Source organism: Sarcophilus harrisii, chromosome 2, assembly GCF_902635505.1.
Source record: "Sarcophilus harrisii chromosome 2, mSarHar1.11, whole genome shotgun sequence".
Lineage (NCBI taxonomy): Eukaryota > Metazoa > Chordata > Mammalia > Dasyuromorphia > Dasyuridae > Sarcophilus > Sarcophilus harrisii.
The window spans coordinates 580434629-580449094 of NC_045427.1; the positions used below are offsets into that span (position 1 = coordinate 580434629).

The 14466-nt window shown below is 35.2% G+C and overlaps 1 protein-coding gene across 3 annotated transcripts in view; it reads left to right on the forward strand.

Moving 5' to 3' along the window:
- PLEKHA1 (pleckstrin homology domain containing A1) overlaps window positions 1–14466 on the forward strand; it is an 81046-nt gene that overhangs the window by 34860 nt on the left and 31720 nt on the right. For all 3 annotated transcript variants that reach the window (XM_031955991.1, XM_031955989.1, XM_031955990.1), the window contains exon 4: window positions 9296–9341. In XM_031955991.1, coding sequence (XP_031811851.1) covers window positions 9296–9341 — 46 coding nt within the window. The remainder of the gene's footprint in view (window positions 1–9295; window positions 9342–14466) is intronic.

Sequence of the window (14466 nt, forward strand, 5' to 3'; positions counted from 1 at the left end):
TTTATTACTCCCTTTACATGTTTCCTTTTCTGCATAGTTCATTTTCATTTTTAATTAGCATTTAAATTTTTCAAAACTTGATTTGTTATTGCCAAGGTGAAAGTAATCCTATTTATTTCCTATGTTTGAGGAACTGAGATTAAGAGTTCAAGGTTCCCTAATCTTAATGTATTTTTAAATGAGAGTTTTTTATTTATTATGTGTATACATACATATGTGTATACACACACACACATACTTCCTTAATAGAGAGTTACTTCAAGAATTGAAGGTTAGAGAGAAACATAGAAAGGAGGAAAAGGAGAAAAACAAACTAGCAAATTAACACATTGCAAAAGAGGTATATGTGATCTATGGTCCATTGAAATTCACCAGGTAGCTTTTTAAATTTTAGATTTACTATCAACTTAAATATCAGATTTGAACATTTGAATATACAAAGAGTAACAGGATTGAATATGAGACTGTGAATTTTCAAGTACCTTTTTTAAGTACATATTCAATTTAATATAGTTACAAAATGATTGTTTGGCTCTGTCCTGTTCCAAACTTCCTTCTATTCAGTTCTGTTTTTAAAAATGTTTGATTGATGTTTTGTTTTTCTTCCATCACTGTCCATCCATTGTGCATAAGTCCATCCCTTAATAAAAGCCATTCCTTGCAACAAATAAAATTAGTCAAACAAACCAATTGTACACACATTGCTTGTATCTGATAGCATAGGTTTCATTTTGTACCTTTATCCCATCACATTTCTGCCAACAGGTAAGCTTCAACATCGGTCTCCTGGGGTCATGATTGATCATCACATCAGTTAAAGTTCTTAATTCTTTCAGAGTAATTTTATTTAGCATTATTATAGTATTTGTAGAAATCATTCTTCTAGTTCTGTTCATTCACTTTGCATCAGTTAATATAGATTTTACATTAAACCTTATTATAAGGTTTTTCTGAGACAATACTTTTCATCATTTACTTTGGTGCAAAAATATTTCATTACATTTATGTACCAGTAATTGTTTTTTAGCTGTTCTCCACTTTGCTTCCTACAATATAAGCCATCATCCTCCTTTTGCTTTAGATTTTTAAACTAAGTCTGAAGACTGACTTCTTGCCTCAGTGATTACTCAACAAGAATTACTCTTGCCATAATCTGTAATGGTTTGTTAATCACCAGATCTAATGGGACTTCTTTTCAGCATTTGTCTTTTTTGACCCTTTTCATCTCCTGGATGATTTCTTTTCTGTTTTCCTGGCTTCTCCATGTCCTTTGTTAATGTCTTCCCCATGCCATGCCTATCACAACGGGGGCCATATAACCCAGGGCTTGGCACCAGGCCTTCTCTAATATCTCACTTGGTAATTTTATTAGCTTTCATGGATTCAGTTATCTCTGTACAGATGACTCTCAGACATAGGCATCTGACTCTTGTCTCTCTCCTCACCTCTAATTCCTCCTCATCATAATCATAACTTTCATTTCGACATTTCAAACTAGATATCCCATCAGTGAACATAGCATGTCCATAGTATGACTCATTATGCCTTTAAACACTATCCTTTTCTAGACTTTCTATGAGAGTTGAAGATCCAAAAAAAAAAAAAAAGTTGAAGATTACATTATTTTTCTAGTCATATAGATTGTCAATCTTGGTGTCATCCTTGCCTTCTCTCTTATTTATTCCATACAAGCAATAAATTAGAAATTAGAAATATTTTATACTTTTTGTAGTTACTTTAAATGGAATTCCTCTTATTCTTTTCCTGTTAGCTTTTGTTAGTAATAGCAAAAACACAGACAATTTTATGAATTTCTAATATGTTCTGACAAAACTGCTGATCTATCTTAATTTTTTTTTCCTTGAGTTTTTAAAGTAAAACATGATAATTGTCCGCAGTTAGGGATAATTTTGCATCATTAATGACTATTTCCTTGGTTTTTTTTTTTTTTTCTTATTTTTATATTTAGCATTTCTTGTATATGTCAACTGAAATAGCCACATTACTTTTACTGGTAAAGCTTCTAGTGTTTCCTAATTAATTTCAAGTGATGTTAGTGTTTTAAAATAAATGCTTTTGGTCATAATAAAGAATATTTTTTTCTGTGCTTTATAGTGGTTTTTAACATAAAATGACTACTGCATTTTTCTAGACTTTGTTCATCTTTTTGTATATTTTTAACATGATTATTGATACTAATTATTTTCTTATTATTTATCCATTCTTGCATCCTGGATATCAATCTAACTAGATTACTATAATAAAATTAAAAATTGTTTATTATAATCTCCACAAATATTCAAATGAATATTTAATTTCATCAATCTGAAAAGCTCTCTGCAAACAAACCTCAATATATCTATGCCTAAATCCTGTATAAATTTTGTCCTCCCATAAATTTACCACTGGGGAGTGATTGGAGAAGGTTCACCTAATATGTTGGGGGCTTTCCTTGCTTTTTCTTGACATCTTGTGTGTACTGGATTACTGTCCATAACTCCCTGTACCACTTGGACAAAATTTTTTTCATAAAATACAGTTTCTTGATGACATCTTTTGTAGTGTTCTCTTCTTTTCAAAAATATGATTGTTCTTTGTGGAACAGGTTTCTTGGGGGGCTTCTGGAGGCAGCCTTAGTTTCAGTTCTATATAATAATCACCCCAAATACAGCCAGGTGTTAATAAATCCTTTATTGTCTCCTTCAAAATAGCCCAGTTAGTTTTCTTAGTGGCCTATCTCCCTCCTTGGTTCCAAGAGCTCTAGCAGCTTACTCTACCAGCTTCAGCCTCCAGCTCTCTCTGAATTTTAGTTCTCCTCTTCTGATCCCTAGTTCTGCCCGATTGCAGTCTCTAGCTTGTCAATCTCCTCAACTGACTCAGCTCATGCTCTTTTAGAGGTCCAAACTCAAAGGCTGACTCCTCCTCCGAGAGTGGGATTTTGGGGGGTGTAACTTGTGAATCTCCCAGACTTGTGAACTCTAACGTGTAAATTCTCTTAAAGGTGTGAACATAAGCATTGCTTCTATCAGTTTCATAGAGTTAACACTTTGTAAGGATTCTAACAATATCTAATCTAACAATCTTTCTAACAATCTTTTACTTCTTTACTCCTTTGAAGTTTGTCATTGGTTATATGTGGCATTTTGCTCCATTTTTTGATATGTCTTTTTCATTGACAGTAATTTTTAATCCTTTGAAGATTGTTGTAATCTTTGTTCCTTTACTGTGCAGCAATACTTGTACAATGTTGGAATTTAAAAGATAGAACTTGAACTTTGTGGGATGCTCTAGGTTCATTTAAGGAGTTTTACAATTTCCTGAAAACAGTTACTTTTCCTTCTCTTGTTCCACTCTGGACCAAATTCCTGATACATATTTGTTCATTAGGAGGCAGCATATATAATGGAAAAAGTGCTAATTCTGGACCCAGAGTATCTGGGTTCATCCTTTTCCTCTATGGATTGGAGCAAGTCATGGAACCTTTCTGGTAGGGCTTAGTTTTCTTATCTGTAAAATGAGTTCTGAGTTCCCTTCCAACTGTAGATCAACAAACTTATGAAAAATTTATCTTTCCCCGACTGAAGGGCAGCCTATATAAGTTGTCCATTCAAATACATGTTAAAATAGTCTTCATCCATTTAGTCTTTAGTGTGTGGATACTTAGATCTCCTATCCAAAGGAAGACTAGTGATGTCTTCTGGGAGACGTTACTAAATTCTGGAGCTTGATCTACCAATAGATGGCTTTAGATGAACCTTACCATCCTTATGAATGAATCTCTTCAATTTGAATTCTATAATAAATCTAATAAATCTTCTTTTTAGTGGTGATACCCTTAGGCAAGCATTTATGTTCTTGTTTTGTACTTCATTTGACATTCATGATCAGGTGATCATTAAGTAGAGTTATTTCTGTTACAGTTTAAAGGAATTTTAAATGATTTTGATATTTGGATGGGAGCCTCTTTATCTTAAACAGTCTTGCAAAACAGCATTTTTTTCATGTGTGTGAATAAAACACTTTTTCATAATTAGCAGACTAAACAGTGAAATTTTATATTTTCTACATTTTTGTTCTTTTTAGTGACATTTTCTTTCCCTGTAAGCACTTTGAGGATGGTCATGTTAGAAGCCAAATATAGTAATTTCACAGCCACTAAAAACAGTTTGTTTATAATAGGGTTTTTTGTGTTTTTTGTTTTTTTACAGATTTTGCCCATTTTTCTTCTATTTGTTATCTTTCCATTTTTATCCTCAATTCTGTTTGGGAAGACTTTACTTTGCTGTGGATGTTCTATTCTACTGCTTCTCATGGCTTTATAATTTTTACTGATTAGAATATTAGTTTATCATTTTCTTGCCCTGCTTTATTCCTAATTGGTTTGGGTATCAGAGCTGTACTTGTCTCATTAAAGGAGTTTGCTCTATTCTATTTCTCTATTAATTACTCTCTAATTTTTGATAAGATTCCCTTATTAACTTATGTAGTATGTAAGTTAGTTCGTATCTGACTTGTTCAGTTTCTTTTTTTGAGGTTGGGCTATTTGCCATTTGTTTTATCTGTTACTGATTTTTGATATTTCATATTATATTCAATTTTTACATTCTTAGTTTTTGCTGGCATATTTAAACATATATTCTGTTCTATTCTGTTTCCTCTTTATTCATTGTAAACTTCTCATCTTTTTTTATTTTGCCATTTGGTTTTAAATTTTCTCTTTAAAAAATTCTTATTTACTAATGATTTATTAATTTTTAAACTCTTAAATAAAAGTCCTTCATTTGGTATTGTTTTTCCAATAGTTATTTTGTCAGTTTTATTTTTTTCTCTACTTTTCAGAATTTCATCTTTTATTATTTTGAGATTGTAATTTGTTGTTGAGAGTGTTAGTCCAGGAAGGGAAAAATGGGATGGCAGTGATAACAGGACAGATGACTGGATAACCTGTAGTGTTTTGACTTATTCTGCAGGTCTTTGAACTTTTCAGTTAAGTTTTCCCATATGTACTCGGATGCAATGCCATTCTGGGCATATATGTTTAATACTGAGAGTCATTTATTAATTGATATTGTTTTCCTATTTCACTCTTGGGTGATACCTGTTTTTTATTGTTATTCAGTCATTTCAGTTATGTCCAAGTTTTTGTGACCCCATTTGTTTTTTCTTGACAAAATTAGTGGTTTGCCATTTCCTTCTCTACCTCATTTTGATAAGAAAAATGAGACAAAAGTGACTTGCCCTGGGTCACACAACTATTAAGGGTCTGGGGCTAGATTTGAACTTATATCTTCCTGACTCCAGGCCTGGCACTCTTATCATCCACTGTGTCCTTTTTGCTACTTTGTGTATTGTGATTGTTTTTGTGATTATTTTTGATGGTTTTTCCATTTGGCTGAAGAATAATAAATTTTATCCTTTCTCCTCGTCTTACTTCCTTGTGCGTGAGTGTTGTATACAGAATACTGTTGGATTCTCCTTTTTTAATTTATTCTTTTTTAATCTTTCTTGATACTTTGTTCTCTATTATGGACAAATTGAGTTTGTTAACATTTGAGATTGTAATTGTTCAATTTTTACTTTTTTTCTATCAAATTCTAGTGTTACTTTAAAAAAAAAATGTGTTCTGATCATTTTGCTTACAGCAATGTGATCATAGTCTCTTTTCTCAGACTAATATTTTCTGTTACCTAGTCCAAGTCTAGATGACTTAATTCTACTTTTATTATGTTTTTTTCTTTTTCTCCTTCTTTTCTTTGCTCAGACAAGAATATAATTAAGGAGATTGTTCATCTTTCTTAGACCTCTGATCATTTAACCTGTTTGAATGGCCTTTCTTTTTGGTATTCGATTTTCTACAAAACATTCCATTTTTCCTTCTCCCTTTTTTCTAGTTTGTTCTAGAATCTGACACTCTTTCATGACCTTTTTCCATTATATTTCCCTTTTCTTTTCTCAGTGACCTTCCTGGAAGGTGGTGAGCCTTCTTAAAGATAATATTTTTATATTTTCCTTTGTTCAGATAAGATAAATGTGTGGTGTGAATCTCTGCATCATCCCTTTCCTACTTGTTTGAAAGATTTTATTTATACAGCTCTATCCCCAGGAATATTTGTGTAGGATATAGAATGGTACAATTAAAATAACTTAGGGTTAGCTGAACTGGATGAACTGAATCTAGGTTTTTCCATATAGCTTGAAGTCAGCCACTCTAGTGTCTAAAACCAAGAGCCAGCATTAACTGCAGTGTGGGTAAAGTAGGGACATTTCCAATAAAATTAGGAATAAAGCAATGATCATAGTGCTAGAAATATTAGTTAGTCATAAGATGAGAAAGAGAAATTAAGGGAATAAAGGCAAAGAAGAAATAAAACTTTTTGTCAATGGTTTATTTGGAAAATCCTAGAAACAATAACTTCAGCAAAGTTGTAGCCTATAAAATAAACCCACAGAAATTTTCACTTTTTGTATATTATCAACAGAATTCATCAGAAAGAAATAGAGAAATTCCTTTGTAGTCACTACAGAAGATATAAAATACTGACTACCTAACAAGACACACAGAAGAATTGGATGAATATAATTATAAAACACTATTTACAAAAGGCTGAACTATTATCATAGAAAAGGCCATAATTATGGCCTTAAAACAATTTTAATTATTTAAATTTTAAAATAAATTTTTTTCATTCAGTGCTACTCTAGACTATACAAGAATTATTTTGTAGAATTAGAAAAAATAGTAAGAAAATTGGTTTGGAAGAAGACAAGTTCAAGAATTTTAAAGGAAATGATGGGGGGGAAAGAAAATGAAAAGGGGAAAATTTCACCCCTTTACTGGGGTCCACCATTATCAGTTCTTTGATGCTACAACAAAACAGTAATCATTAAATGCTTTGGTGTACTGATTAAGAAACAAATACATTGACCATTGGAACAAATTAGATGTATTGTATATAGAGAAGTAAGGGAGCACAAATAGCTTGAAATTTGATAGACCCAAAGACCCCATAGGTATTTTAATCTGTGGGGTAAGGTTCATTATTTGACAAAAACTGGGAAAACTTGAAAATAGTCTGGCAGAAATTAAATAAAGATCAGTATATCATACTGAATATCAAGATAGGTTCTATCTGAGTGTATGACTTAGACATAAATGGTGACATAAGTTAAGAGAAGCAAGGAATAATAGCCTCTCAGATCTTTGGATAGTATAAGAATTTAACAAACAAAGGAGATAATGGGAGATAAAAATGAACAAATTGTATTATGCTAAATTAATAAGTTTTTGCACAAAATTAATGTATCCAAAAGTAGAAAAGAAGCAGTTAATTGGGGAAAATTCTTTGCAAGAGAGTTCTATGATAAAAGTTTCACTTCCAAGATATATAGAGAACTTATTCAAATTTATAAGAATAAGAGCCATTTCCCAAATAGACAAATAATATGAACAGCAGTTTTCAGTGGAAAAAATTTTGGTCAATAATAGCTATTTGAAAAAAATGATCCAAATCACTAATAATTCAATACCAATTAAAACCTCAAGTTCTATCTGATACTTATCATATTGACCAATGTGGCAAAAAAAAAAAAAAAAAAAAAAAAAAAGGAAAATGCCAAATGCTGAAGGGGCTTTGGGGAAATAGATACAGTAATGTAGTATTGGTGGAGCTGTGAAATGGCTTGGCTATTGTGCAGAACAGTTTGGAACTATGCCCAGAAAATAAACTGTGCAAACCTTTTGATTCCACAATACCAGTAGTAGGTCTATTTCCCAAAGAGTTCAAAGAAAGAAAAAAAGGACCCATATTTACAAAAAACTCTTTTAATAGTGGCAAATAACTAAAAACTAAATAATCAATTGAGGAATGGCTGACCAAGTTACAGGATAAGAATGTGATAAGTTATTATTGTGCTGTAAGAATTGATGAAGGAGATGGTTTGAGAGAAACTCGGGAAGACTTGTGTGAACTAATGCAAAATGAACAAATTGCAGGGACAAATAACATTGAAAGATGTAACTGATCAAAGCAGTGAACAGCCACTATTCTAGGGGACTTAATATTAAAACATTCTGTTATTCTTCTTATAGAGAGATATAGATTGAGACATTCTTTTTAGATGTTATCAGTGTGCCAGTTTTTTATTGATTGTGTTTGTGACAGAGTCTTTGAATTCACTTTTATTATTTCTTCAAATTCAGTACTTTATTTAGATGTACTGTGATTTGTTTAGCCATTTCCCAGTCGTCGGACAATTACTTTTTTTTTTTATCACAAAAAGTAGTATTTTAAGATTTTACAGTTTTCTTCCCCCAAAATGGTGAGGTGATAAGTTATAAACAATACCCGATTTTTCATATAGAACACTGAGATTAGTGACTTAATCAGTGGACTCAGTGTCAGAGTCAAACTTAGTTATTTCCTCATTCATATTTCCTCATACTAACATTACCCTAAGATAAACCTAAATTTCTTTTAAATTTTGACCTTGAGGTTTCTTTTTTGCAACTCTTTAGCAATTCAGTTCATTCAAGCCATTTGTTAAGTATTTAGTGTGTACTTGGTGCTGGGGACATATAGACAAAAGCAAAATCATTTTTGCCTTTAGTGAGCCTATATTTTATTGACCAACAAAATATATTTACAAATGGGTAAACATAGCCTAGTATGAAGAAGGAGAGAAAGCATTAGTATATATATGCCAAGATCTGGATATGTTTTACATAGTTGACCAATTGGCTGAGTCAAGAAGGCTCTAGGGAATAGTTTCTGAATATTCTAAGGAGTGGTTTGAAGATGAAAAATACATAGTTGCTTTGAATTCTTATGAAGGGTCAGAAATATAGGTTTTAAGAAGTGTTTGATGGACTAATTTTCAAACTTTCTTCCAAATAGGAAATATTTATGCTTAACATAAAATTTGCCTTAATCCTCCCATTCAAATTTCACTGGAGAAATAAACAAGTCTCTTAACAAAGCATTGATGTCATTAAAAAAATCTCTTAGAAATGTAATGTAGCATCAAGCACAGCCCTTCTTCATACATAAATAAATTCCTTAATAAATGTTGCTTTAATTGTGTTTAAATCATATTATTTTTTGCTACCCTCAAAGTTGAGTTTTAGATTGATTTGTGGTGCCTTTGTCAAGATTGAATGATTTAAGTCATTTGTAAACCTTTAAGTGCTGTAAAAATAAGAGTTGTATAGGGAAATAATTTGTGAGTTTATAGTGTTTAAGGTGTAATATAGCTAATACAAAAAGATATGGTGTGACATTTCTATTTTTCTTGTTAGGTTAGCGATGCAACTAAGCTCAGGCCAAAGGCAGAATTCTGTTTTGGTAAGTAAGTACCATATTTTTACATCTCCTTTTAGGCTAGGCTGGCATAATCACATCAGTTATTAATTCGGGGAATTGTTCTTTATACAATTTTGTTTATTCTTTCTATTCTTCTCCCTCTTAGCCAAGTTCCTACAGCTTTTTAAAAATATTTCTTTTATCACTTTTTCTCTTCTATCTCACCTCTGCCTCCTGGCTTCCCTGACTTTTTTCCCAAGTATTACCTCAAGTCTCGTGTTCTGAAAGTAACCTTTTCTGATCTCCTCAAATGCATTTGCCATTTCTCTACCTTGTCTAGATCGTGTATATACATAGTTGTTTGCATATTGTCTCCTTGAGGGCAGGGACTGTTTTTGTCTTTTTTTTTTTTTTTTTCTTTCTTTCTCTAGTGCTTAGTCCAGTGTCTGACACGTAGTGGGCTTATTAAATGCTTGTTGACCAGACTGCACAGAATGGACACTAAGGATAGATTTATAAATCCATAAAATTCTTAGGGATTTATAAAACTGGAAATTTAAGGAATTATGAAAGAAGGTGGCCACCTTATTTTTATTTGGTTTCACTCCTTATTTCTGTTTTAGTGTAACTTGCTAGCAAGTAGATGGATGGTTTCTGTTCCATAAGATAAAATGATTTTACTCAATTCTCTTATACTGTTTTTAAAAAGTCTTGATAGTTGAATTTTGGTTATGGATTTACTTCTTGCTTTGAATATCAGAACAAATTAGGCTAACCATAGGAATTGACGTAAAAATTTCTTATAATTGACATTATGGTATATAACACACTATAATATAATATACTGTTTATAGGAAGAACACAGAAGTAAACCATTAGTGGATAGAAAGTAGTTTTGTTTACTGTATTCTTCTTGGGTCTTCTTTACTGGATAATTTAGCCTAGTTAGTTAAGATAGTTAACTAGATAAAGCAATAACTAGTGATATCTGTCAAAGCAATTTGATGGATTATTACCATAGAATTTAGTGAAAGTTGGTATTAGTGAAAGTGTTAGTTCACTCATTCAACAAATATTTAATAAATGATCACAAGTTTTTTTTAGACTTTTTGTATGTGCATCATAATAAGAGTAAAATAACACTAAAAGCTTCCCTATTAAATTTATTCTTAATAGTGTCTAAGTCTGAGTATGTGATTGTAATTCTTGGTCTCCCACTCTGTTGGTACTACGTTAAATTAATTGTTCTAGTCAAGGATTTGCAGAATGTTTTGCAAACCCTTGACATTATCTTGGTGATGGGCATAGTATCAGGAACTTAATATCCAGGGTCTGAGGGACTAATCAGGGCTGGGATGCTGAGCAGGCTAATGTGGTGACAATTCTCAGGAATGTCTGAAGCTCTTGAATTCATACTAACTATTGCACATAGTATTCACATATAAGACACATTTTGCGTCTCTTGTCTTTGTATATCCCCAAAACTCATTCTTGGGTCACCTGCTCCCTCGTCACCTACTTCTTTTCTTCCCAAAGCTTTCTTTTGCACTTGTTGCTTCTTGTTTTCCCTGACTCAAAGTTGAAGAGTTGCCTTATAAAGGAAAGATGAAGTTCTGTCTCAGGCTTGAGGGCCCCTGATGTAGGCAAACAATCTTCTCTGATTCTTTTATTGTTATTGTAGAAGGATACAGTTAGACTAGCATTCAAGGATACAAGAAGCCTAGGAGTTGCTTTATAGGACTTCATGAGGCCCTCTTCCTCATGGAAGCTCACCTAAGGCTTCTAGTAACAGCAAGCTACATGGAAATGATTCTGCCTGGTTGGGAAAGAGGACAGTTTTCATTCCTCTCATATTCATATCAGCCCAGGGATATTCATGCAATTAATAAAAACATGATCATTAAAGTGGGCATTGTGATGTGTGCTTTATGGATTCTTCCCTCTTCCCCCCCTTTTATTGTTGTAATCTTTATTTTTCTGTTTCTATATAAACTTCTCTAATTGCCTTTGGGGTATTTCTTTATTTTGATTCTCTCTGTCTATGTATAACTTGGACTTAAGTGCCTTAAGCAGAGCCTGGCAGAGCATAGCATCTAGTAGTACAACGTCTTTTATATATAAGAGCTAGAGTAAGTTTTGCCTACATTTTAGAAGTACCTATTGTCTAATTTCACAGCATCCTCGTTGCTTGCTCCGTTTGGCTATGTAAAGAAGTGATAAAGCAAATTTAAGCAGATCATGGAAGAAAAAAAATTCAAAAGTGGAATGGGAAGTGACCTTTTGACTCTACAAGCAAAGATTTAATAAACACTTGTTATGTTGTACCAAGATTTCTTTTTCAGGTGTAAGGTTGAACTAGATAATTGCAAAGGTTTCTTCCAACTCTGAGATTTTGTGCTTCTATTACAGCTGTTCATTTACTCATCACCTATTGGCTTTCTTTCATATTCTTCACAGTGGCTGTTGCAAACCTTCTCCTTTTGTCCCTCTTAACTACCTGCCTCTTCCCACATCTCAGCAAATGAACTTTCTTCTCATTTCAGTAGGAAGCAGACATTCCATCCTGAGTTTCTCTGATCCCCTCTGCTTCATACTGTTAATTCTCCCCTCTGCATTTCCTCCTCTAGTATCTGAGAAAGGTAGCAGTAGAAGAGTCAGTTCTTTCTCACATGCCTTTTTTCCCTCTGAAATGTATTGTGCTTATTTCCAGTCTCTCTTCTTCCTTCCTTCCTTCCTTCCTTTCCTTCCCTTCCCTTCCCTTCCCTTCCCCTTCCCTTCCCTTCCCCTTCCCTTCCCCTTCCCCTTCCCTTCCCTTCCTTCCTTCCTTCCCTTCCCTTCCTTCCCTTCCTTCCTTCCCTTCCTTCCTTCCCTTCCTTCCCTTCCCTTCCCTTCCTTCCCTTCCTTCCCTTCCCCTTCCCTTCCCCTTCCCTTCCCTTCCCTTCCCCTCCCCCTCCCCTCCCCCCTCCCCCTCCCCTCCCCCCTCCCCCTCCCCCTCCCCCTCCCCCTCCCTCCCCCCTCCCCTCCCCCTCCCTCCCCTTCCCCTTCCCTTCCCTTTCCCTTCCCTTCCCTTCCCTTCCCCTTCCTCCCCCTTCCTTCCCTTCCCTTCCCCTTCCCCTTCCCTTCCCCCTTCCTCCCTTCCCTTCCCTTCCCTCCCCTCCCCTCCCCTCCCCCTCCCCCTTCCCTTCCCTTCCCCTTCCCTTCCCCTTCCCCTTCCCTTCCCTTCCCCTTCCCTTCCCTTCCCTTCCCTTCCCTTCCTTCCCTTCCCTTCCCTTTTCCCCTTCCCCTCCCTCTTCCCTTCCCCTCCCCTTCCCTTCCCTCCCCTTCCCCTTCCCCTTCCCTTCCCTTCCCTCCCTTCCCTTCCCTCTCCCCTTCCCTTTCCTTCCCCTTCCCCTTCCCTCCCCTTCCCCTTCCCTTCCCCTTCCCTTCCCTTCCCCTTCCCTTCCCCTTCCCTTCCCTTCCCTTCCTTCCCTTCCCTTCCCTTCCCTTCCCTTCCCTTCCCTTCCTTCCCTTCCTTCCCCTTCCCTTCCCTTCCCTTCCCTTCCCTTCCCCTTCCTTCCCTTCCCTCCCTCTTCCCTTCCCTCCCTCTTCCCCTTCCTTCCCTCCTCTTCCCTCCTCTTCTTCCCTTCCCTTCCCCTCCCCTCTTCCCTTCCCCTCCCCTCTTCCCTTCTTTCTTTTTCTTTCCTTTTCTCTTTCTCTTTCTTTCTCCCTTCCCTCCCTCCCCCTCTCTTTTCCTCCCTTCTCCTCTTGCCTTTCCTCGTTTTCCTGCGTTTCTTTTCTTTCTTCTTCCCTTACCCCCACAAGATTCCCCTCATCTGCATCTTTAAAAAAAAAGGAAAGAAATGAACTCTGCCACTTTTCAGACTATTACCTTCTCTCTCTTATGTACTGTTAGAACAAACATCATCTCTTGGTGCCTTTCCTGCCTTCCTGCCCACTCACTTTTCAGTCCCTGACATAAGACCTTCCAGCTCCTCAGTTCCAAAGGACCTGCATTCTTTGAATTTATCAGTCTCTCCAGCTGAATCTAGATAGTCTTTTCTTAGTCACATCATTTGACTTTTCTGTGGCTTTTGATTATTGACATTGTCTGGCATTATATTTTCTACAGAATTGAGTTCTGGAGCCATATGTCTAACCCTAATAAGCCTCCTGAGAAATTTCTTTAGAATATCCAACTCAGTGTATCTTCAATAGAACTAACCACCTTTTCCTCTAGATCTGTTCTTCCTTAGTATTTGTCATTTTTTCTTTATATCAAGAGTTAATAGCATCATTCCATTCCCCCAGTATTATAACCAGGATAACCCAAGCTTGACTCTTCCCTTTTCTTCTCTTTTTTCCCCCTCCCTCTTATTCTCTTCTGCTCTTGATCTCTCCAACATCTCACAGAGATTTTTAGACAAAATGAGTGCCATAAATGTGTACCAGAGTTGCTACCAAGTGGGGCTGCCACCCTTTTTTCTCCCTACCACCCAAAGATGCCTGATCTCCACTTCAAAATTTCCTGTCAGTTATCCTTTTCTCTTTTTCCTCTTGACTGGATGCTAACCTCTCCTCTCCTTACTAGATTCATAGTCCCCATTCCATTCTGATCTTAGGCCCATTCCTAGTGGTGATGGTCTGGTCCCTTCCAGGTTCTTCCCCTTTTGTTTAGATAGCCTGATGCCCCTGCAGTCTTCTTGGCCTTGACCATTACCCTAGAGTTATATCCTAAAGACCTTGAGGTCTTTTCTTTTCTAACCAAAAACCTCCAGGATGTGTTATCTCCCCCAATTAAAGAAAGGGTGAGTTCCTTCAGAGTAGATACTGTCTTCTTTTTCTGTTGGTGTATGCAGAACTTAGCACATACTTGGAACGTAGAATAAATGCCTTTTTTTCCCTCTTCATTCAATAAACGTTTATTGTATTGTTGACTTGCTAGTATACTAAAATTTTTAACATTCATTACATTTTATACAATTTACTCTCTCCAGTTGGAAGTCTCTGGAACTTAATTCATTTCAGGTCAGCAGATTAATACATTTAAAGATTTACATGTGCAAGACACATTCAAAGTATTGAGGTCCAAAGGCAAAAAGAAATTAGAGGCAGTTTTTGTCAACATGGAACTTGACATTCTTCCATCACATTGTTTTTTTTTTTTTTTTTTCCTGAAACTAGTCCTAAA